At 47.7% G+C, this 22,172-nt stretch overlaps 1 protein-coding gene across 1 annotated transcript; it reads left to right on the top strand.

Annotated features, from left to right (window-relative positions):
* Positions 1 to 204: 204 nt before the first annotated feature.
* FOXD1 (forkhead box D1) lies at positions 205 to 1,569 on the top strand (the record flags this gene model as incomplete). The annotated part of the gene is made up of 1 exon (XM_081132069.1): positions 205 to 1,569. The coding sequence occupies one exon, from the start codon at positions 205 to 207 to the stop codon at positions 1,567 to 1,569; it is 1,365 nt and encodes a 454-aa protein (XP_080988195.1).
* Positions 1,570 to 22,172: the final 20,603 nt, after the last annotated feature.

Consider the following 22,172-nt stretch of genomic DNA (forward strand, 5'->3'; position numbering starts at 1 on the left):
AACGCGGGCGGCGCAGGAGTTACAAAGTCGCAGCGCAAACCTCGGCCGCCGCCCGGCCACCCCGGAGCGCAGCTCGAGCAGCCGCAGCGCCCCCAGCGTGGCGCCCCGGGGACGGGCCCGCCGCCGGGGACCCGGGCTGGGGCGCGGCGGGAGCCCGGCGCCCGGCGCCCCTATGCGCCGCCGCACCGCCGCAGCGCGACAGCTATGACCCTGAGCACGGAGATGTCCGATGCCTCGGGCCTCGCCGAGGAGACCGACATCGACGTGGTGGGGGAGGGCGAGGGCGACGGCGAGGACGACGACGACGAGGGCGGCGGTGGCGGCGGCGGGCCCCGCCTGGCTGGCCGCGCGCGGCGGCGGCGGCGGCGGCGCTCTTACGCCGGCGAAGACGAGCTGGAGGACCTGGAGGACGACGACGACGACGACGTCCTGCTGGCCCCGCGGACTGGGGACTCCCCGCTCCCCCCGGGCCCGGCGCCGGCGACGGGGGCGGGGGCCGGCGGGGGCGGCGGCGCGGGCGGCGGCGCGGGCGCGGGCGGCGGCGCCAAGAACCCGCTGGTGAAGCCGCCCTACTCGTACATCGCGCTCATCACCATGGCCATCCTGCAGAGCCCCAAGAAGCGGCTGACGCTGAGCGAGATCTGCGAGTTCATCAGCGGCCGCTTCCCCTACTACCGGGAGAAGTTCCCCGCCTGGCAGAACAGCATCCGCCACAACCTCTCGCTCAACGACTGCTTCGTCAAGATCCCCCGCGAGCCCGGCAACCCCGGGAAGGGCAACTACTGGACGCTCGACCCCGAGTCCGCGGACATGTTCGACAACGGCAGCTTCCTGCGCCGGAGGAAGCGCTTCAAGCGGCAGCCGCTGCTCCCGCCCAACGCCGCCGCCGAGTCGCTGCTGCTGCGCGGCGCGGGGGGCGCGGGGGGCGCGGGGGACCCGGCGGCCGCCGCCGCGCTCTTCCCGCCCGCGCCGCCGCCCCCGCACGCCTACGGCTACGGCCCCTACGGCTGCGGCTACGGCCTGCAGCTGCCGCCCTACGCGCCGCCCTCCGCCCTCTTCGCGGCCGCCGCGGCCGCCGCCGCCGCCGCCTTCCACCCGCACTCGCCGCCGCCGCCCCCGCCGCCGCCCCCGCACGGCGCGGCCGCCGAGCTGGCCCGGACCGCCTTCGGCTACCGGCCGTCCCCGCTGGGCGCCGCGCTGCCGGGTCCCCTGCAGGCCTCCGCCGCCAAGGCGGGCGGCGCGGGCGCCTCGGCCGTGGCGCGCTCGCCCTTCTCCATCGAGAGCATCATCGGGGGCAGCCTGGGCCCCGCCGCCGCCGCCGCCGCGCAGGCCGCCGCCGCGCAGGCCTCGCCCGCGCCCGCGGGGCCGCCGCCCGCGCCCGGAGCCGGGGGCGGCGGCTGCGCGGCGCAGGCGGCCGTGGGCCCGGCGGCCGCGCTCACTCGCTCGCTCGTGGCCGCCGCGGCCGCCGCCGCCTCCTCCGTGTCGTCGTCGGCCGCCCTGGGAACCCTGCACCCGGGCGCCGCGCTGCCCGCGGCCGAGACCTTTACTGCTAGGATTTCAAACTGTTAAACACGCTGTTAGCGCGCGTGAGCGAGAGAAGGTAGGAACCCCGCTCCTCGGTCACGCCGGTTTGGGGGGTCCGCTCCTCCCGGCGCCGCCCCTCCCGGCCTGGGCCCCGGGTTCGCCGCCGGGACCTCGGCGGAGACCGGCTGGCGGCGCTGGGCGCGCTCCGGCCCGCGGGGGAGGGCGCGGCGGGGTCCCCCTTCCGAGGACGAGGGGCGTCCTTCGCTTCGGGGACATCTTAAAAAGTCTAAGCCTTTGTGAGGTCTAGAGAGTCTCAGGTCCAGGCGCTAAAAAATCGGTAATGCCCAAAAGACGAGTCCTGAGGAATGCCGGCGAAGCAGCAGTTCTTATCTGAGGACGCCTGTCTGGTGTGCTTTTTCATGAAAAGGAAAGGAACCCGATGAACATGTTTACACAAGAAAAAAGTCAAAATCATTTCTTATTTTAACCTGTGTTTTGTATCATAATAGACATGCGGAATTTTATTTTGTTCGCATTCTTTACAAGGAGTATTGTAAATTTACTGGCAATTACTGTACTATTCTATTGTAAGATTTTTACACTTTTTCAGAAATAAAATGCTTAATTTTCAAAGAAAATCCACCAAAAGAATTGACTTCAGTCCCCTTCTTAGTTTATTTTCTTTTCTATTAAGAAAAACGTTTTTATGCGGGAGAAGTAGGAACCCATTCTAGAAAAGGCAAATACTATTTTCAAAGAGAATTTAACAAAAGCGTCATTGCAGGAGATAAGTTATTTTTAAATGACTGCAAATAAAAGAAGTCACTTTGGTATACATTTTCCGATCTCATTCCGTTCCATTTGATGAGCATTGAGGCTATTTAAAATTTCATGGAACTTTTCTTTTTACTTTTGAGCTCCCCATTTCAAGCAGTTTCACTCACGTCCCAGCACAATATTGTATGTATCTGTATAGACTCTGCAACATAGTGTTGTTACATAGTAACCAGAGCAACACAAGTAAATAGGTAATTTTTAGTTTTAAAAATGTAATAGCCATGATCATCAGTTAAATAGCTTTAAAGTCCTTAATAATAAAATATTTACATATACAAAATAAATTGTATTTGAAAGTCCTGGTATTTAAAGATACTATTTTCTCAGCAGAAGGGATTCCAGTAATTGCATAAAGAAGTTTTTATCCTAAAAGGCAAACATCACAATTCTAACTTTTAAATGAATAACAAATAATAAAAATGAAAATGCATCAGGTGTTTATTGAACTAACTATATTTATAAAATTTAGATAATTTAGAATATCTTTTTTTTCAAGCCCTATGTGTTTTTGTGAAACTACTTGTTGCAGGCAATGTTTAGGTCTTGAAAATATGTGAGACTCTAGTTTTGATGACTACAGATGTTATCGAGGGCTCCAAATAAAACCAAGGCATGTGTAATATGTAATTTAAATGCTTAACAGTGAATTGCAGAGTAAGGAAAATCTCTTTATAAATATTTTCAAATGTCCGGACGGGCATGTATCTGAAGATCTTCAGATTTAACCTAGCAAGTTAATGAAGACTGAATTATAGGCCAGTATTTTGCAGGGACATGCATTCTTGACTCTCTGCCCTCGTTTATTTTTAGAGAGGAAGAAAACTGACTCGCAGCCTCAAAATTAAGTTCTGCCCCCCCCCCCCCAATGTCTGGAAGAGATTAAATGAGTTTAAAGTACACACATTCACCCTCAAATTTACCACTAAATATATAGATATAAACTGAAGTGTCGTTTAGACAAAAATCTTATATGCAAGAGTTACTTTTATTCTAGCCGGGCTAAGGGGGGAGGCCTTGGAACCGAGGCCGTCGGACGCCACTGCCCCCGGGTGGAGGCGCGCGAGCAGGCGGAGCCCGGGCAGCACAGGTGCCGTCGCCGCACCTCGCCCGCAGCCCTCGCCCAGATCTGACATTTTGATCTGAAAGTAAGGATGGAGAGCGAGCGGAAAAACCACACGTGTGTGTCACTGTATGCATGACGCTTGGAAGTCCTGAAAGCAGGGAATCCCAGCTAATCCCTCTCGAGGTTCAGATTCCCGCATCTTTTAATTTAAAAAGGGGAGGCGGGTCAGCCCTGGGCGGTCCTGCGCCGGCCTCCTCCAGGCCCCGGAGTTGGGCCCCGCTTGGGCCGCGCGTTGGCGAGCCCACCGGCGTACGGTGAGCCCTGGGCCGTTTGGAGACTAATCTCGACCCGCCTGCCTCAGGCTGGATGTTTGCGTCCTGCGAGCCCAGCGGCTCTACCTTCCGGGTCTGCGGTTCCGCGGGCGGCCTGCGGTTGGAGGGGATGCGGGTCGGTGGCGTGTGGGCCCTGGGCGGCGGGGCGAGGGCCGTGGGCCGTGGCCGTGGCCCCCGCGAGCCGCGCGCGCGGGCGAGCAGGTGCCGGAACAAAGGCCGCCCGGCTACCGCGGCCTCGGACGGGCGCGGACGTGTCCTGCGGGCTCCTCATTCGCATGCAAATCCAGCTCTGGCCCCCTTTTCTTTGAAGGCGAACAGAAGGATGTTTGTGTGTGGGTAAGGGTGAAGCCTGCTTGAACAAGCCTTCCTCAATAGGCCGGGCCTCGAAAAATAAACCGTTTGGACAAACATTGGCCACCAGCTCTCCTCTCCCGACTACAAAGTGTGGATTTGCTACAACTCATTAACCCGACGCCCCCCCCCCCCCCTTCTCTTGGTTTCTCTACTCATCAAACGCCCCCGTAGAGCCTGGAGACAAATGACCAGAGCGCAGTCGGGAGGGAGCCGCAGTTAATAGGGAGAGGGGTGTATCGGGCTGGGGGTTCGGGCAGGGCCCCGAGGACCACACAGAAGGGCGCCCCTGGGCTCGGGCCGCTGTGCCGCGGGGGCTGGGTCTGCAGCGGGACCCGCCGAGCGCTCTCCGCGGCGGAGGTAATGAAGCCCTTATGGACTGAACTGCTCCTCCCACACACGGTGTCATGACCTTAGGTTGTTTCTTGGCTGGTTTCTCTTTTCTCTATCGGGTAATTATTTTATTTCTTTAAAAGAAGAAGCTAGCGCTCCCGCTCAACATGTTTACCCTCCATCCCCAACCCCTGCGTTTATTTAAAAGCCACTTCCCTTCCTCTTAAAAAAAAAAAAAAAGAAAGAAAAAGAAACTGGGGAGAGGAAGGAAAAAACTCGAGGCCCCACTTTCTCCCTCTTTGACTCCCGGAGGTATCTGTTCACACATCGCACTTCCCTGTGCCCTGTTCAAGGGCCCATTCCTGCCCAAACTTTCTGCTGATGGAACTAAAAGCTTGGGTATATTTATTATCAAAATTCTTACAGTAAGTGTAGTAAGCACCCATTTGGGAGAAAGGCTTCTGCTCCCCCCAGCATTTTTTTTTTTTAACCCACCATTTCTTCCTGTGGCTTGTCCTCCGAGAGAGCTGGGGGAGGTGGTCCTTCTGAGGAAAGGGGATTATTTGGATGGAGCCAGCCTGTGTCATTTATTAAAGGCTGTTCGAGGCCAGTGATTGTGCCGGTTTTGTTTTCCTCTCTATGGCCCTGGTGGCTCTGATTTCCTTGCTCGACTGAGGACCACGCTTGGAGCAACTAATGGTGTTATTACAACTGCTATTGATGGGTAGGGATCTGATCTTACTACCTAAAGCCAGGAATGAAGGACTCCAGGTTTAGTTTTAAAATTCTCTGCTGGCTACATATTTTGCTCACACCTGTTTTTATTACTGACTGAGAAAAGTCATTTGGGGGCAACTTACAGGTCATAACAGCATCAAACTCAATCCAAATCAGAAATCTGCCTGGGAACAACCCTGTTGTCTTTGGGTTCCTCCAGGGGGTCACCTTGGGTCTAATTGGAATGCCAGGGCTCCCCTTCCCCCTTTAGAACTGAACCAGACGAGGACAGGCCTGGGGAGCAGAGGACAAGTGAAGAGGGCCGGGCATTGTCAGCATCCATTCTTGTCTCTGCCGGTTCCCTGGTGGTGCAGCTGGGTCACACATATGCACACACAGGCATGCACACTCATTGCCTATCAGCTGCCACTTGCCTCCCCTCTCCCCTATGATTTTGTAATTAGGCATATGCTTTTTGTTGGTAAATGTGTTTGATGTCATGGCCAGTGAAACGTGGAGTGTTTATAGGGCCACAAATGTAAATGTGTAAATATGTTTAGTGTAAAATCTGGCCCTTCGACTTTAGCAATAAATACCCTGCCAACTCGGCTGCGATTACATTTGACAGAAAGACGGAGAATCTGATCATGACCAGCTGCTCAGGGCTCTTTGGGGCTTATACTTTCCCAACTGAACTCACTTTTCAGATAATTTCTTTGCATGTTACATCTCTCTAATCACATCTTCCCCTTGATGGGAACGGCGTGGGCTCGTTGCTTTTTATTGCTGACCCTCTGGCGTGCAGGAGACTTCCTGGTTCATTCCTGCCGCTGCTTTACCAGGAAAGCACTGCTCAGCACCAAGGAAAACACGCACAGGGAGAAAGCAACCGACTGTCGCCGCCGGCCCCTTTTTGAGTGCCCAGTGTGCCCAGGCGTGCTGAGATAGATGGCTGGGACGAGCCAGGAGGCGGGCTGTGCGCTCAGGCCCCCATCTGTGATGCCCCCTGCCGTATCATCATCGTCCTAACTTTAAAAACTGTTTTGAGCCACTCTAACTTTCAAAAGTAAACATTTTAGGAAAGCATCATGCACATACAGGAAAATGCACACATTTCACCCACTTTTCACAAAGTAAACGCACCTCTGTAACCAGCATCACACCAAGAAGCAGATGTTACCAGGACCTGCGCATTCCAGCCACTGCTCTCAGTACACATTAGCTTTTAAAAGGACTTTCACTAATGTGTCTCTCCGCTACACTGTGAAATAGAGAGGATAAGAATTATTACTGACCCCGTGTTACAAATAGGATATCAAGGCTCAAAATTATGAAGTGTCTTGCCCAGTGTCACAGCTACTGTGACTTCAGCATTTGATGCCATTTTATTCCCATTACATTACACTGCCACTTTGTTGCCATCATTGGGATTTATTAAACGCCCACTGTGATGGGGCAATTGCCTTAGAGATCACTGTGTAAAAGAGGCATTTATTTCTTATACACTTTTTTGGGATTCTTGCTAGACCTCCCTCCCTGCCATCTGTATTTAGGTCTTCCCAGAGGTCCCCCAGCTCCTTGTTTTAGATGCATTTGGAATCTATACCTAATTATTTTGGATGTGTTACCTTCCTCCACCTACTTCTATAGGACACTTTTCGGGCATCACTTTTCAAAAAAAATTTTTTTGCAGCATCAGTCTTCTTTGAAACATCTCACACACACATGCACACACGCGTGCACACATGCACAGCTTACCTTTTCACCTTTGTACTTTCTGTCCATTTCGTCTGCTTTTCTCACTGATTTTTTAATGGTCAAAATATGCCAAATGGGCAGAACTTTTTGCTACACTGCTAAGCAGGTCTTTATAACCAGACTGAGGGTCACATCCTTCCTGTGTGGAAAAGGGAAGAATACGTAAGGGTCAGATCAACCAACTCAGCATGTAATGAGAAAGCAAATCATTTTTCTGTGAATGTGCCCACCCTCCCTCCAGACACCATCTTGAACCTTTTCCTGTTGTTGAACAGCTAGGTATGATGTGGCTTGAGCGGGTCCTATCAGCCCTTGCACAATTAACCCCCTGCACTGGAGCCCCCAGGGGCAATCCCACCTGGAGCTCTACCTGCCTGGCCAGAGGTTTCCCTAAAAACGCTTTTGGGGAGAGGGAATTCTAGACCACCTGCTGGAATCACTTTTTTCCCTTGATGTGAACAATCTTGCCCATTGCCACAGAAGCCTCATTGAAGCCCAGTCCTCAGGCAGGTGCTGGGGCCAGTGCTTTTGCCCCTTGTCAGGACGTCCAGGTTGGAGTCAATGCTGGGGTTGCACCTGACTAATTGTGAGCTGCAGGCTGCCTACAAAACTGTATATAGTGACCCCCCCCCCCCAAGGGACAGTGCTTAATGCAAGATAACATTGATTTTCTACAGAAAGAATGGTTTTCTTAAAAATCCGAAACATTTTTTTCTTTTATATTCTAGACGGTAAGAGACAATAAAAACCCATCTCAGGAAGAAAAGCAGCCAATTAATAGCAGAAGTTTTATTTAGAAAACCTGGAAAATTCTAATTCTGAATTTGAAATGAGAAAGAGGTGTGGAAAGATATTTTTTTACTCTTGAAGAGAGAGTGACACTTGTTCAAGATGGGGTGTTCCCTGTATATAGGATGCTAGAGTTAAGCAGAACCTGTCTATGTGAAGCAGAATGCAAGCTGTAAGAAATGCATCTGTAGGTCCCCCGAGGGTGAGTCTGCTGAGCAGCAGGAAAGGATCAGGGGGCCCCAGGAGTAGAGAATGGATCTGAGGCCATGGGGCCCGCCCACGTCTCTGTCCCAGAGGCAGCCAGACAGGCACAAACTGAGGATTCTCTCTTATTTGCAAATACTGATCAATAACAGACTGGCAAAGAAAAAGAGGAGGGGCAGATCTTAATTATGGCAGAAAGCAAAAACTGTGCATGCTTGCTTAGGAATCCCCATAAATATAACTAAAAGGCAGTCATTTTCAGCAATAAAAGGATGTGACACGTTTTTTTGAAAAGTCAACAATGAAGGTTTATCGTGAATGAAAAGTAACTTGGTTCTCTGTTTCTATTTTTTATTCTTTTTATGCAGTCTTATATATACGAAAATGACTGTGACAAGATTATGTTTTGTTAAATGACTATGGGAGGGGGGGGGATTACAAACCAAAAAAGTCTCCAAAGCCCACAACAGGAAAAATAAGGGCTGGAAGTAAATGCTAGCTCACTCTCATTTATAGTCTTGGGGAGTGTGGACACGGGTTGTGAGAATCAAATATGGCAATATAAGTGAAAATGCTTTGGAAAACCTAAAACCTATACAAATGTATAGCATGATTATTCCTTTGTGGCCTCTTTCCCAATCATTATTCTTCCAGTTTTTATAAAAATAAAAACTTCTAAACTTTGGAGTATACCAACATCCTTAAATTAGTTAAGAAAAAAATCTTTGGCTCTATGTAAAAACACATCTTTCTTCAAAATTCCCACCCCATCTATGAAATCAAGTGCTACTTAACCCTTTCTAGAAATAGTGAGGGGAAAAGGCATGACATTGTGTTTTCTCTTACTTCAGCCAGATGTGTATTTGGACAGATAACTTTCTCCTGCCTTCTAAAATAAACAAACCAATGGTGTTTTCAGCCCACTCTTCTAAGTCTCTCGCTCTATTTCTTCTCCCTAGTTACTCAACTACCAAGTCATCTCTTTAACCTCTAAGCTTTGAAAAGTGGGATTAGTTTGCAGTATTTATTGAGCACCTGCTACACTGCAAATCTTGTTACTCCCGCTTTAAATATAAGGAACAAAAGGAGGAATTCCCGCCAAGTTGCCTCTCATAACGAGCATACACTGTTGGGACAAGAGGAGCTTGCCTTCCGGCAGGGGCCAGTGGGCGGAGGGAAGGCTATCCAGGTAACTTTGTATTTATCCATTTAACAGAACCGTTTAAGAAATCCCAATAGTCTGTAAACTATTCAATGCAAGCACTAACCTCACCTGTAGGTTATCACCGAAAGACTGGGTAAGTCGTAAAGTTGGGTCTTGTTTTCTTACTCAAAAGTAACTGGGGGTGCAGGGGACAAAAATAAAACGCTGTGTTCTGTTTTTCTATTTAAGGAATTTAATATTTCTTTCCCTCCCCCTCCTCCCTCCACCTCGTCCCTCCTCCACACAGAGCAGAATCCAGCAAACCACCCCCCACGCGTCTGTAGGATTTGTGGGATGGGATCCCTTCTTTTAGGAAGTTGGTGGGTGCAAGTTGTTACTGTAACTCTATTCTGTAACGAAAGCGCTGGCATGTAACAAATCTCTCCCTAAAGACTTTATGATCTTTGATTTGAAAAATCGGATTCCATTTGTGGAAACAGTTGACAGGAACCTAAAAGGATTAGTTGCATTCCACATAGGATAATTTTTACTGGCAACATTTTGAAACGATTTGGTCCCTTTCAGACCTTAAACAATGTCCAGAAAAATGATCTAACGAGACTTGTATTGTTTTCTTTTGTCTGTGAATCCGTTTGCCGCTAGTGCCAACGTCTCGTTAAGGTTCTGATAGAGTTTTGCTCCCGAGCAGCGCACCGAATTAATTTTTCATCGCCCTTTTCTACTTGGCTTGTTACCTCCTTGGGCCAGGGGCGCAGCAGTGTTTTCCCAGCTTCAGCCCCTAAAATGGAGCCGAAGGTTTGTCCCTCGGTGACGCCGCGTCTGGGACGGGGCGCAGGGACCCGGCGTCGCTCGCCGAGGGCCCGGCGGCCGGTGCGCAAGGCCCGGCCCTGGCCGCCGACAGCTCGGGCGCCGGGACGTCTCGGGGGCGGCGAGGCTGCGCGCGCCTCCAAACCTTCACCGGCTGACGGTCCTCTGTCCACCGGGATGCGGTGCGGAAAGCAAGAGGACGAAAGGGAGGTAGTGCGGCTTCTCCTGCCCACCTACCCCCGCAGCCTAAAAGAGCCCCGGACTAAGCCCGAGAGGCCTGCCTCCTGCTAGACGGCGGCCGTGCTGCGCGCGGGCCGGCGACCGCGCGCCCGCCGCCCCCGACCCTCTCCACTGTTTATTTTGTTGTCAGCGGACTTATCAAGATGTTAGTTGCTGGAGGTTCTGACCTGCCCCGGCGCTTTGGCTGCTCAGCCGGGCTTTCCCCTGTGTTTTTACACCTGCACAAACTCCACCGCACTCCCCTATCTGATTTATAGCCCAATTAAAGGTTCAGCGTTCTAGAAGCCACCCGCGCTGCCCCTCCCCGCCTCCCGCCGGCCGCGGCCGGGCTGGAGTCCGCCGCGCCGGCCCCTCCGCGCCCGAGGACCCGGGGAGCGCGCCCGACCAGGAGCGGCGGCGCGGGTGGAGGGCCCTCTCCACAGGCGCGCAGGAACCGCGCGCCCACGCCGCCCCAAGCCGCGCGCAAGGAAGCCTAGTCCCCAAACCAGGCTTTTTCCTTTCTTGGGGTTTCGGCTTTACTGGGATGAGGGACTGCGCCCACTGAAAGCGAGGCCCGTGGAGGGAGGGCGCCGGGGGCGGCCACGTGGCGCGGCCGGACGCGCGGCCCCGCACCGCTCTTGCGGCCCCCGGGCCGCGCCTCCGCCCGCTTTTCCCGATGGGGAAGCGGCGGCCGCGGCGCCCGGAGAGGCGGAGAGACGCCCGCGGCCCTTCCTTCCCGCCTCGCTCGCAGGCCGCGGCCGGGAGCTTCCCGCAGAGGCTGGAGGTGCCCGCGGCCGGGCCCGGGCGGGGGCGGAAAGCGCGGGCCAGCGACCCCCGGGCCGCGCCTCGGCGGCGGGGACGGGCTCGGCTCCAGCTCCCGCGGCCTCTCCTTCCTGGGGAGCAGGAGCGCCGGCCCGCCGAGGGGGGCAGCGCGCAGCGCCTTCGCAGCCCGCGGTCGCCCCCCCGCCTCCCCGCGCACCTTTCTAATTAGGCTAATTAGGAGCGCTCCGCGGTGTCGCTGCGCCCGGGACCGCAGCGCTCAGAGGTGGTGAAAAGAGCCCTGAATGGCCGCGCCGGGGGCCGGGCGGGGGTCTCCGCGGCCCATTCAGCGCAGGGTAACAGTGGCTACATTTATCCCTGGCCATTGAAGAGAGGCTCGATTAAACCGTTTGGGAACTAATGCCACCCTGCGTCCCTCCTCTAATTAGAGGAGCCCCGGGCGAGGGCGAGGGCGAGGGCGAGAGCGCCGGGCCCCCAGACGCCAGTCCCGCGCCCGCCGCCTGTCAGCACAGCCCGGGGCCCCTCGGAGACAAAGGTCCGCCGGCGCCCCACCTGCCGCCGGGCCCTCCTTCCCCACCCGTCCCTACCCCTTGGCCCCGGCCCGGGCTGAAGGCCACCCAGCACAGCAGAGAGCTTGGGGACAGCCTGGTGGAGGAGGGCCCCCCGTTTCCTGTCCCGGTCTTGGAAAGCACCCCTTTGCGTTCGGTAGGCTCCGTATTTCTTCTCTGTCTCTCTTGGTATTTCTCGTATTGTCCATGTAGAGCTTGCTTAAACCCTCCCCCTCTCCCCCCTTTTTTTACACATGGAATTTCCAACTCAAGCCTCTGGGAATGGGGGTCTGAGGTGCTCCCCTCACTTGCATAAATAATTTCTTACAAGTCTTTTTAAGAAAAAACTTACCTACATATATGCATCGCCAATGGACAGGCTGGGCTGGGGGGAGGGGTGGGGGCTAGGGGTATCCGTAACAGTGTCAACAATAAAAAATGTGTATTGAGTATCTACTATGTGTCTAGACAGATCCCTACTGTACTCCTCAGCCTCCTTCCTTCCCTCTCGGCCCATCCCCAAATGTGTCATAAGAAGTTAAACCTGACTTGGTCCAATTCCTCAAGAGAGCTGTTGATTCCTCCCCACGGTGGGCATGTAGATAGATGTAGATGTTACTTTTCTCCATGGCTTAGTAGGAAGGAACCAAGACACAAGATATTAGGGAAACAAGAGATCGGAAGGAGAAACAGCAGACCATTGCGACCACATATTTTGTGTATGTGTGGAGTTGTTTGTTCATTTTCTTGGTAACAGGGTGGTATCTGATATTTTTACAAAAATTTGAAACACATTTTGCTCTAGAATAAAGGTGGCCAAAAGGGTTTGATTTCCTCTCTTTCTTGCTCACTTTTTTCTCCCTCTAATCCTTTTTGGAAAAGAGCCAAGTGTACGAAGAAATATCATCAGGTCACTGTTCTTGATCTTGTCAATTTAGAAAAGGAATCTCAGCAAAAGATGCTATTAACTAAATGTCAACCCACAGCATGCAAAATTCCTTGGATCAAACTTCAAAAAAGGAATGAAAGATGTCATGTGAGTGAAAAGAATTATGGAATTTTTAAAGGCCTAAACTGATCTTAATAGAATTTTACTGCTTCCACACCCTGCTTCCCAATATTTTAATTTAACAGTTAAAATATGCATTACATTGCAATATAAATCTAACTGGTTAAGAAGCTGGAAGGGGCAGAGCTGAGAAAAGCAATGAGAAAAGTGACTCATTTACACTGGGGAAAATTGTAACTTTCAAAATTTAAAAAATCCTGGAAACTTTGAAATGAAAACCAAAAAATCTATTCTGTCTGTGATTTTATCATCAAACCTCTCTTTTATTTTCATTTCTGTTGCAAATTTAAATTTAAATTGAAGAATAACACAGAAGATGCTCAGCTCCTAAGCACACAACTTGATGAATTGCACACACACACACACACACATATATATACCTGTGTAACCATTTCTTAGATCATGTTTTAAACACCCCAGAAAACTCCTTTATGCCCCTTTCCAGTCAACACCACCCCACCGCCAACCACTATTCTTATCTCTGTCACCACAGATTAGTTTTAAATGCTCTTGAACTTCATATAAATGGAATCGTACAGTGTATATATAGCCTTTTGTTTGTTCTCTTTTACTCACCAGTATGTTTTTGAAATTCACTTGCTCAAACTCCTATTTATAAGACAATGTAAGTGGTAAGTCAATTTATAAAGGTCAAGAAGGGTAGGCAGACACTGGAAAGCTTTACCTTACTCAGAAATTAAAAACAAACAAAATTAAATTAAAAACAAACACCCCCTCCCCACAAAACCACATCCTTATCAAACAGCAGAGATAATTTTATGATTATAAGTAATAAACATGATACAATATTTTACCATAGCAACTATTAGTTACATCATTTTCAAGAGGTGATTGTGGGTAAATGTAGGGAGAGCAGAAGCCACAAGCTACTTTTGTAATCGGATTCTATTTCCTACTTGCCATTTCAGCCCCTAACACTAGTAGTAAGTACTTTGGGCCTCTTCACAAAGAATGGCAGGAACTTGAGGAGGAAAGTAAATTGCATCCAGTTTGTTCTACCTCAGACGTGCAAGTACATGATGCAACAGCCTGTCAAGTGCACTTTGAATTCTGTTTGAAAGTAAAGTGTTTGCAGCTAACCTAGCGGTCTATACTGTGTCCCATCTATGGGTCATCATACAGGCCAGTCAAGTTTGAAAAGAGAAAAGCTGTTTTCTAGACATGAAAGAAGCACAGCAAAACTGCAGAATTGTGATTGTCCTGCTCTCTCCTAGCATCCCTGGCACTCAGCCTCAAAGCCAGCTCTCTCATGCATTCATGCTGTGGGTGACCAACCAGGGGCAAGCACAGCCCATCCTTAGTCTCCTCCTACCCCAACAAAAGTGAGAGAATGCACCCAGTAGGACTCCCTGCACCCGCAGGAAGGAGAGCATTTGTAGGCATGGGTGTGTTTGTGCCATGGGAACCAGGCGGTCTAAGGGACTGAGGTGAGGTTTTGATTGCTTGCTACTGGTCACTGGCAAAGTTGAAGTAGAGAACACATCTTTTTATCATCTTAAATCTAAAAATTAATGTAAGTCTTGGAATTCATACTCAGGAAGACACTGTGACGACAAAAAGTCGCTCCTACTGAATTATCACAGTACCTGTCATATAAATTGAATCAGTAATTTCTGAAAATAAGTTTAAAAACTGCATACCTAACAGAATATCTAAAATTAAAATGACAGTAATACCAAATGCTGGCAAGGATGCAGGGAAGCTGGATCTCTCATGGTGTGAATGTAAAATGGTATAGTCACTGAAAAAATTTGTTGGTTACTTGCAAAACTACATATGCACTTACCACATAGTCCAGTAACCATACTCTAGGACATTTATCTGAGAAAAATGAAAATGTATGTTCACAGAAAAATCTGTACCTAAGTGTTCATAGCAATTTTATTTGTAATAATAGCAAAAGAAAAACAAAAGAAAACAACCAATATGTCCTTCAGTGGGTGAAACTCTGGCATATTCATACAGTGGAATACTATTCAGCAATAAAGAGGCATACACTATTGGTGCATGCAAGGAACTGGATTTCAAAGGCACTACGCTTAGTGAAAAAGTCAGTCTCAAAAGGTTACATACTGGATGATTCTCTTTAAATGACATTCTTGTAATAATAAAACTATAGAAAGGAAACAGATTGGTGCCTGCCATGGGACAGGGGAAGGGTGGAAGGCATTCATATATAAAAGGGTGCAGGAGGGAGCTCCTTGTTATGGAAGAGTTCTGTGCCTTGATTATTGTGGTTACACAAATTTATACATGGGATAAAATTGCATAGAACTATACACACACGAATGTGTGTAAAAATGGTGAAGCATGAACAAGTCATTTTATAGCCTATGCCTTAAATAACGGAGTCGTACCATGTCGGTTTCCTGGTTCTGATGCTGTGCTGCAGTTATATAAGATGTCACCATTGGTGGGAGCTGGTGGAAGGGTGCATGGAACTCTGTGTACTAATTTTGAAATTTCCTGTGAGTCTATAATTATTTCAAAATAAAAAGTTAAAAGAATATGTAAAATATCCTTCAGCCAGTGTCTCATTAATAGAACTCTGCTGATGACAAGACCTTTCATTGGTTGATTTCTCATAATTAATAACAGCAATGAATTTAGCCCTGTCCTTGCAACAGGTACTATATAGGCAATATTTAAAAGACTGATCATTTTTATTTGTATTTTCTATTAACAGGACCAATGCTGAAGACTTTCTGGAACATAAAATTATTTGTCCATTCATCTGAAAAACTTCATCATTTGAGGGCGGATTTGATTTTTACACATAGCCAAATGTGCCTGAGAGTCAAATATTGTGATTAAAGCAGGTGGCCAACTTGGGTAAAACAGTCCTTTGGCAAAGCCAAGGTGTCCCTGAAGATTTATCATCTTGTGTAAACTGGTCACAAAAGGAGAGTTTTCAAAATATTCTTGGGAATGACAACATCACTGGTATTGTTAGGGCCCCCCAGGGTGATTGCTTAGAAGGAAACACTCATTTGCATGCAGAAGTTCTGTTGAAGGTTTGAAAATCTGCCTCATTTTTAGAGCCAGGCTTTAATTTGGTTCTCAGAAATGTGTATCTTAGTTTGGAAACAGTAGGCTAAACAAGGTATTGAGTGTTTAAAGGGTAGTGCTTACTAATCGCTTTCTAAGCAAAGCAGTACACTTTACCTTACCTGGCTTGCAATTTTGAACAATTAGAAGGGAAATGTTTAACTCTAGACATGGTTGTAACTCTCTTACTCCCTCCATTAAAGCACAGGGTGACTCACCCTGTGCTATCATTAGTTAAACTGTTAAAAATCTTCATTGACGATGAATGTGTTCAGCTTCGTGATCGGCAGTTGGCACAGTTACAGCAGGGCCTTCATGCAGGTCCCGCCCCGGGGACCTGGCCTGCCAGTCGGTCAGAGGCCCTGACATAGAAGCGGCCTAGACCCCTACTGTACGCCCGCCGGACCAGGAGCGACTGGACTTCAGACAAGCTTTGAGTCCTGGTGTCAGTGTTTAAACCAGGGGCCTTGTTCTATTTCTTGAATGCTTTCATTGCTTCATTATTTTATTTCCACTAGGAATTGTGGAGTTCTAAATACTATTAGTGGTTTACTATTTTGACACACATGTATCCTATTATTTTTGGAGATTTATATGTGGAGAGAGACTAACCTCTTTTATTCCACCCATTCATTTACCTGTTCACATAGATGGGCTCTGTCTATTTAAAGAAGCAAGAAGGGACCACGCATAACCCGAGGCTTGAGCAGAAGAACCGGATCTTGAGATCTGACAAAAATCTGGTTTTGTTATAGAAAATGTCTATGGTAATTAGCTAAAGTTTTTTGTTCACTTCTTGATTTGCCTGAAAATAATTATTTTAAAAATAAAGCAACTTAAGACATATTATTTTGCTCACTTTCAACAGAAATTCTTGAAAAAGTGTAAACATTTTCATTTAAAAATTCAGTAAAATACATGACAAATTAACAAACTGAAATAACTTCTTATGAAATACTATAAAAAGTGTCAAAACTTGGGAATTTGTTACCAGATTATTGGGTCTGTATGGCACTATAGGCATAAAATAGCATAAAGGTAGAAGGAAATACAAATAAAGATCACATTAAAATACTGATATTGTAACTAAAACAAATAATCAAGGAAAACCAAGACATACACTTGATCATTTGCTCATTAATTCATCTTGCACTTAGTGAGCACCTATTATATCTCAGGCATGGTGTGATATGCTGTAGATACAAAGAAAAGTAAGACATCTGGTTGAGGGTAAGGGAGGAAGACATAGGTACTACTTAAAATATTATATAATGTGCTTCATTAGAAGTATGAGCTGATTAATATAAGGTCCCAGAGAAAGAAATAACTATGTCTGGGACAGTCAGGGGAGACTTTGCAGAGGAGGTGATGTTTGAGATGAGTTTGAAGAAGGAAGGTAATTATACTTGGAAACAGAATATATAAAAAATAGCAGCAGGAAGGAGTGGAATGTTTCCAGTGAGCAGGCGATGACTATGGGAGCATCATAAACTGTCTACCAAAGCATATGAAGCGATCGGCGGGCCTCCTACTCCGATCACCAGAATCTGGGGTTTCTTTGGCAGTTCCTAGAACCATTTTGGATGTAAAGATCAGGAAAAGGGTCAGTGACATGGTTAACTGTTGAAGTATGTCAGACCCTTCCAGCACGTTCTATTATATTGATGCCTATGGGAATAGGCATCAATTAAATGGGAATAGGTAATTTTGCAGCAAAGAGGAGGAGGAGGGGGAGGAGGGAGAGTGATTTTAGAGCCTGTTCGTAATTTGCATCCCGATAAAGAGGGAAAGGGAATTGAGGGCAAGACTCGAGCTGGGGCCAGCTGGGAGAAGTGAGGAAGACAGTGAGCCAGGCCTAGGGAGAGCGGACTTTGATGATTCAGGGCGATGCCTCTTACAGACACTGCATCAAGCCCCCTCTTATTTCCCTGATAACCAGGTCTCATCCCCAACTTCTCCGAACTCTAGTACTAAATTTCCAGCACCTGCTAAACATATCCGCTATTTTTCCAAGAGAAGCAGTTCCGTAATTAGCTTCCCTTCTTGACTACTTTACTTCTATCCGTAATTCTCCATTTTCCTATAACTCAGGCTTGACATTTTTAGAATCTTTCATTCCTTCAGTATATTGATTCTCACATCCAGCCATTGGCCGAGTCTGGTCAATTCTTCCTCCGCAGAGGCCTGCCTCTTCTCCCTTCTCCACTCCCACTGCTGAGTCAGAGGTCAGGGCCCTGTTCCCTGTGCCTGCACTACTGAAATATTTTTCCCATCTGGTCTCCTTACCTTCTGTCTCCCCATTGCCCAATGGATGCTGCAGATTAACTTTCTGTGATTCCGTGGAGCCTTCCCAAAGATTATGGGTTTGAGAGGACAATAAAGACATCCAAGGGACACAATGGGTGGGGAGCAGAGATTTTGCCACAGCATTTCAGGCTGTGATGCTAACTCACCTGGGCTTGCTCTCCCCCTCGGAGAACTTAGTGCACAGAATCTGCTTTCTTAGCCACCTTACACCTTCTCCTTACACCTGTGGCTTTTTTTTCCCTCCTGAGAGCAAGTACAGAGTTTAAGAAGAGCCCACTTACAGAATCAAGATATTTGAACACATTTAGCATTTAGACAACTGAATGAAATTTTTACTGTTGATTAGCTGTTTTGAAGCTTTGTACAAGTGACCAAGTTCCCGTTGTCCCCAAACCTACAAAATACCAGCCTTTGGAGTTAGGTGAATGAAGTCCTAGTAAGGAAATCTTCTGGATATGCCATGTGAGGTACCATTGTAAGATGGTACCTGGTTTATGATTATTATTAAAAACCATTATCCTCATTATTTAAAACCATTAGCAGTCACAAGTATGTTGACTATGCGGATAGACTTTCCCATGACTGAGTTCCTGGTCTTGTAGGAGAGAAATTGGGAGGTCCAACCAGCTCTGCTCCCTTTGCTCTTAAGGTGGTATTTCTCAAACTTTGGCATGCTCAGAATCACCTGGCAGGCTTATTAGCATGCTGGGTCCCATCCTCAGAGTTTCTGATGCAGTAAGGCTGGATTGGGCCTGAGAATTTGCGATTATAACAAGTTCCAAGTTCTGCTGCTGGTTCAGGAATCACACAGTGAGAACCACTGTCCTAGAGTATAAAGATGGCCTAGAATGCAAGGGAAGGATACCCCTAATAGTTATCAGGGACGTTGTAGGCAGTTTCTGACATAGCTCCCAATGATGTAATCTCCTCCCCTTGAGTGTGAACTGGACACAGTAACTTGCTTCCATCAAAGAGAATGCAGCAAAAACAGTGGGGTGTGACTTCTATGCTCAGAGTGTGAGAGACTGTGTCTTCCGTCTTGCTGATAGACTCTCCAGGTGGCCCTCTCTCTTGCCCACTTGCTTGCTGGTTCTGATGCAGGCAGCTGACATGTGGTGAGATGCTCATTGGAGAAATCCACACAGGAAGGAACCTGGGGAAGCCTTTAGACAACAGCCCTCAGTCCACCAATTACTGAGGAACTGCCAACCACCATGTGAGCGAGCCAGGGAGAGAATCCTTCCTGTCGAGCCTTGAGATGACTGCAGCCATCTGAAAGACCCAGAGCCACAAGACCCAGCTAAGGCTCCTGACCCACAGACACTGTGAAATGCAGACACTGCTGTCTTAAACTGCTAAGTTTGGGAGTCATTTGTTATACAGCAGTAGATAACTAATACAAGTGACCTCCTCTTGTTCCATGAGATACTAGCTGCGTGGCAAGACAAGAGAGGGAAGCTGAGAGAGATTGTGCCTTGGCATGAGTGATGAGAACCCTCCTGTACACCGAGCTGCACTGGTACTGCACCATTCAGTTCAAAAGTCTCTATTCTCCTGCTGGCCAGATGGCTCAGTTGGTTGGAGCGTTGTCCCGTACACCAAAAAAGTTGCGGGTTTGATTCCCGGTCAGGGCACATAACTAGGTTTTGGGTTTGATCCCTGGTTGGGGCAAGTATGGGAGGCAACTGATTTTTTTCCCCTCTCTCTAAAATCAACAAAAAACATACCCTCAGGTGATGATAAAAAAAGTCTCTATTCTCTGGGTTTAAATTATTTATTTTGTACTTGGAGTGTCCTTTTTAAATGAGAATGTTTATCTGGATGGTCTATTGCTAATTCTCACCAGTTTTCCTTTTGGACTCTAAGAATAGCCATATGAAAAACAAAATGCGAATGTGAACAAAAAAATTCCATGTGTTAGTTTGTGACGTAACTGCTCACTTAAGCATCTAAGTATCATGAGTATTTTATAACAAATTTACTTCTCTTTGAAGCTAATATCTATAGACAGATAAGAGCTAACAAATTCTCATCTCCAGCATAACTTTACATGTAAAGTAAATGACCAAAAGGAACATTTCAGACTCACACAATTGCAAATGCTGCTGTGTATTATTTAGGTAGCTTTAAAAAAAAACACTTTTATTCATCTTTAGAGAGAGATGAAGGGAGAGCGAGAGAGACACATACATCCATGTGAGAGCAAATCATTGGCCTCCTGCACGCCCCCTACTGGGGATCAAGGCCACAACCCAGGCATGCGCTCTGACCGGGAATCGAACCAGCAACCTTTCGGTGCATGGGGCGATGCCCAACCAACTGAGCCACAGCAGCCAGGGCATTAGGTAGCTTTTTAGTTTTTCCTTTTTCACAGGAGAGAAACAGATCAAAGGTAATATTCTTAATATTTTCTACTTTGTCAACATATCTCGAGACAATCTATTTTAATACAAGTCAGTAATAGAACTCTATCATAAAAGACAAATAGATTAGAGGGTTATTTTCAATGACTACATGACTTTTGTGGATTAAAATCGGGATGATCTAAATGTTAATAGATTAATTTATGTGGAGGAAAAGTTACAAATCATTCACTTAAAAATTGGCTCAGTGCCCACATTCTAGAGGCACACTAGGGAGCGTTGTAGCTGCACAGCGAATGTCTACACAGAGTGAATTTCTGAACATAATTTATGTAGATGAAGTGTGCAGAATGTTTTTATTTGTTCTACATCTCACTGTCTCACCTCTGCATGAACTTCCCAAACCCAGATCTACTCCAAATACTCTTACTCCCCTTCTCCACACTTCCCTCCAACGTGTTTGCTTTGGCAACTTTCATGTTCTTACAAACAATTCTCCCAACGAAATCAATCACTCTTGCACCCAAAGAGAAATACTGTGCACTCAGTGCGATGACAAAGTGAAACATGTTTGAGGCAAACCATGTGTTCCCGCGTGTCCAGAATTATGCTATTTGCTCAAGGAACATGCTCCTAATGTGTTTGGCTTCTGTTACCCCTCGTGATTGCAACTTTCATTGTCTTTTGGAATTTATGATTTCAGAAGCAACTGCTTGGACTCATTTAAGGGGACACTTTTGGAATGTGAAGCCTGGGGGATTCGCTAGGCGAAGTCGGTCTGTTCTCCTTTCCCGGCAAGTCTGGCCCATATAAGGGCACCTGGTGTTTGAGGAATTCTGGGGGATGGATCCTCTTTTTCATTTGGAACCCCAGACAAATGGCTTATCTAAACAACACACATCCGTTGTGATTTAAAAGCTATTTAGTTCATCAATCACGTTATTTGGGAAGAAATACTTTCTGGTGATGGAGTGAGGCAAAGGCAACGTCATTTTAGAAAAGAACTTTTTCCATGGTGCTTGCCTCAGAGGCACCCAAGGTGTTTGACCAGATTTCCCCCTCAATTTGACAGCAAACTTACTACTTAGAAGAGAAGCCACCAGCATTACCAGCTTTGTTTTATAAGCATGAGACCAACGAGCTAATCAGGACTCCTGGCCTTGGCCTTTTTTTCTCTGATTGATGGATGTCCAACTCTTAGCCCAAAGATTTTCATAATAGGAAGCCATTCCCAGACCCATTGGACATTTTAACTGGGTTTCTGCACTCTCTCCCCTTGGAGCTCTTCAGCAAACTTGGGGTTCATTTCCTGCCCCCACTCCATGTACCTACTGGGGGCCCTGGGAAACTCAGTCCCATGTAAGTCTGATTTTTTTCCTATATTTCATCAGCCTTAGATTTTTCTTAGAACAAAAAAATGGGATAAATAAAATTTCCCACCACTTTGATGTTTACTCCATCTAAAAACTAAAGCTGTCAATCACTCATTGCAACCAGTGGAAACAGGCAGGCTCAGGGAAGGTGAAAAACAGAATTTAGTTATAAGTGACGGAAAAAGACCTTAGTTTAAAAAGGGTGGGGGGAGTAAGAATGAATAGATGATAGAAACTGGAAATTAAATTTTTCTATCCAGTAAGAAAACAGTCAATACTCAAAATTTTAGGCTTTCTTTGATCCCAGGGACATTAAGATAAACTTTAACATCAGTATTCTCTGCAGAACTTGGAGGACCCACTGTGTGCATAAGGAGGGGATTATGTGACAGTGAACAGGTTGGGGAAGCCGATGGTTTGAGACCAGGCTCCACCACTAGTTAACCTGGTGAATAAGCTACTTAACCTCTCTGAGCCTCAGTTTTCTCATTTGTAAAAGGGCACTAAGGATACCTATCTCAGAGATTTACTGTGAAAATTATACAATACGATGAATGCAAAGCA

Source organism: Miniopterus schreibersii, assembly GCF_964146895.1.
Source record: "Miniopterus schreibersii genome assembly, chromosome: 3".
NCBI classification, from domain to species: domain Eukaryota; kingdom Metazoa; phylum Chordata; class Mammalia; order Chiroptera; family Miniopteridae; genus Miniopterus; species Miniopterus schreibersii.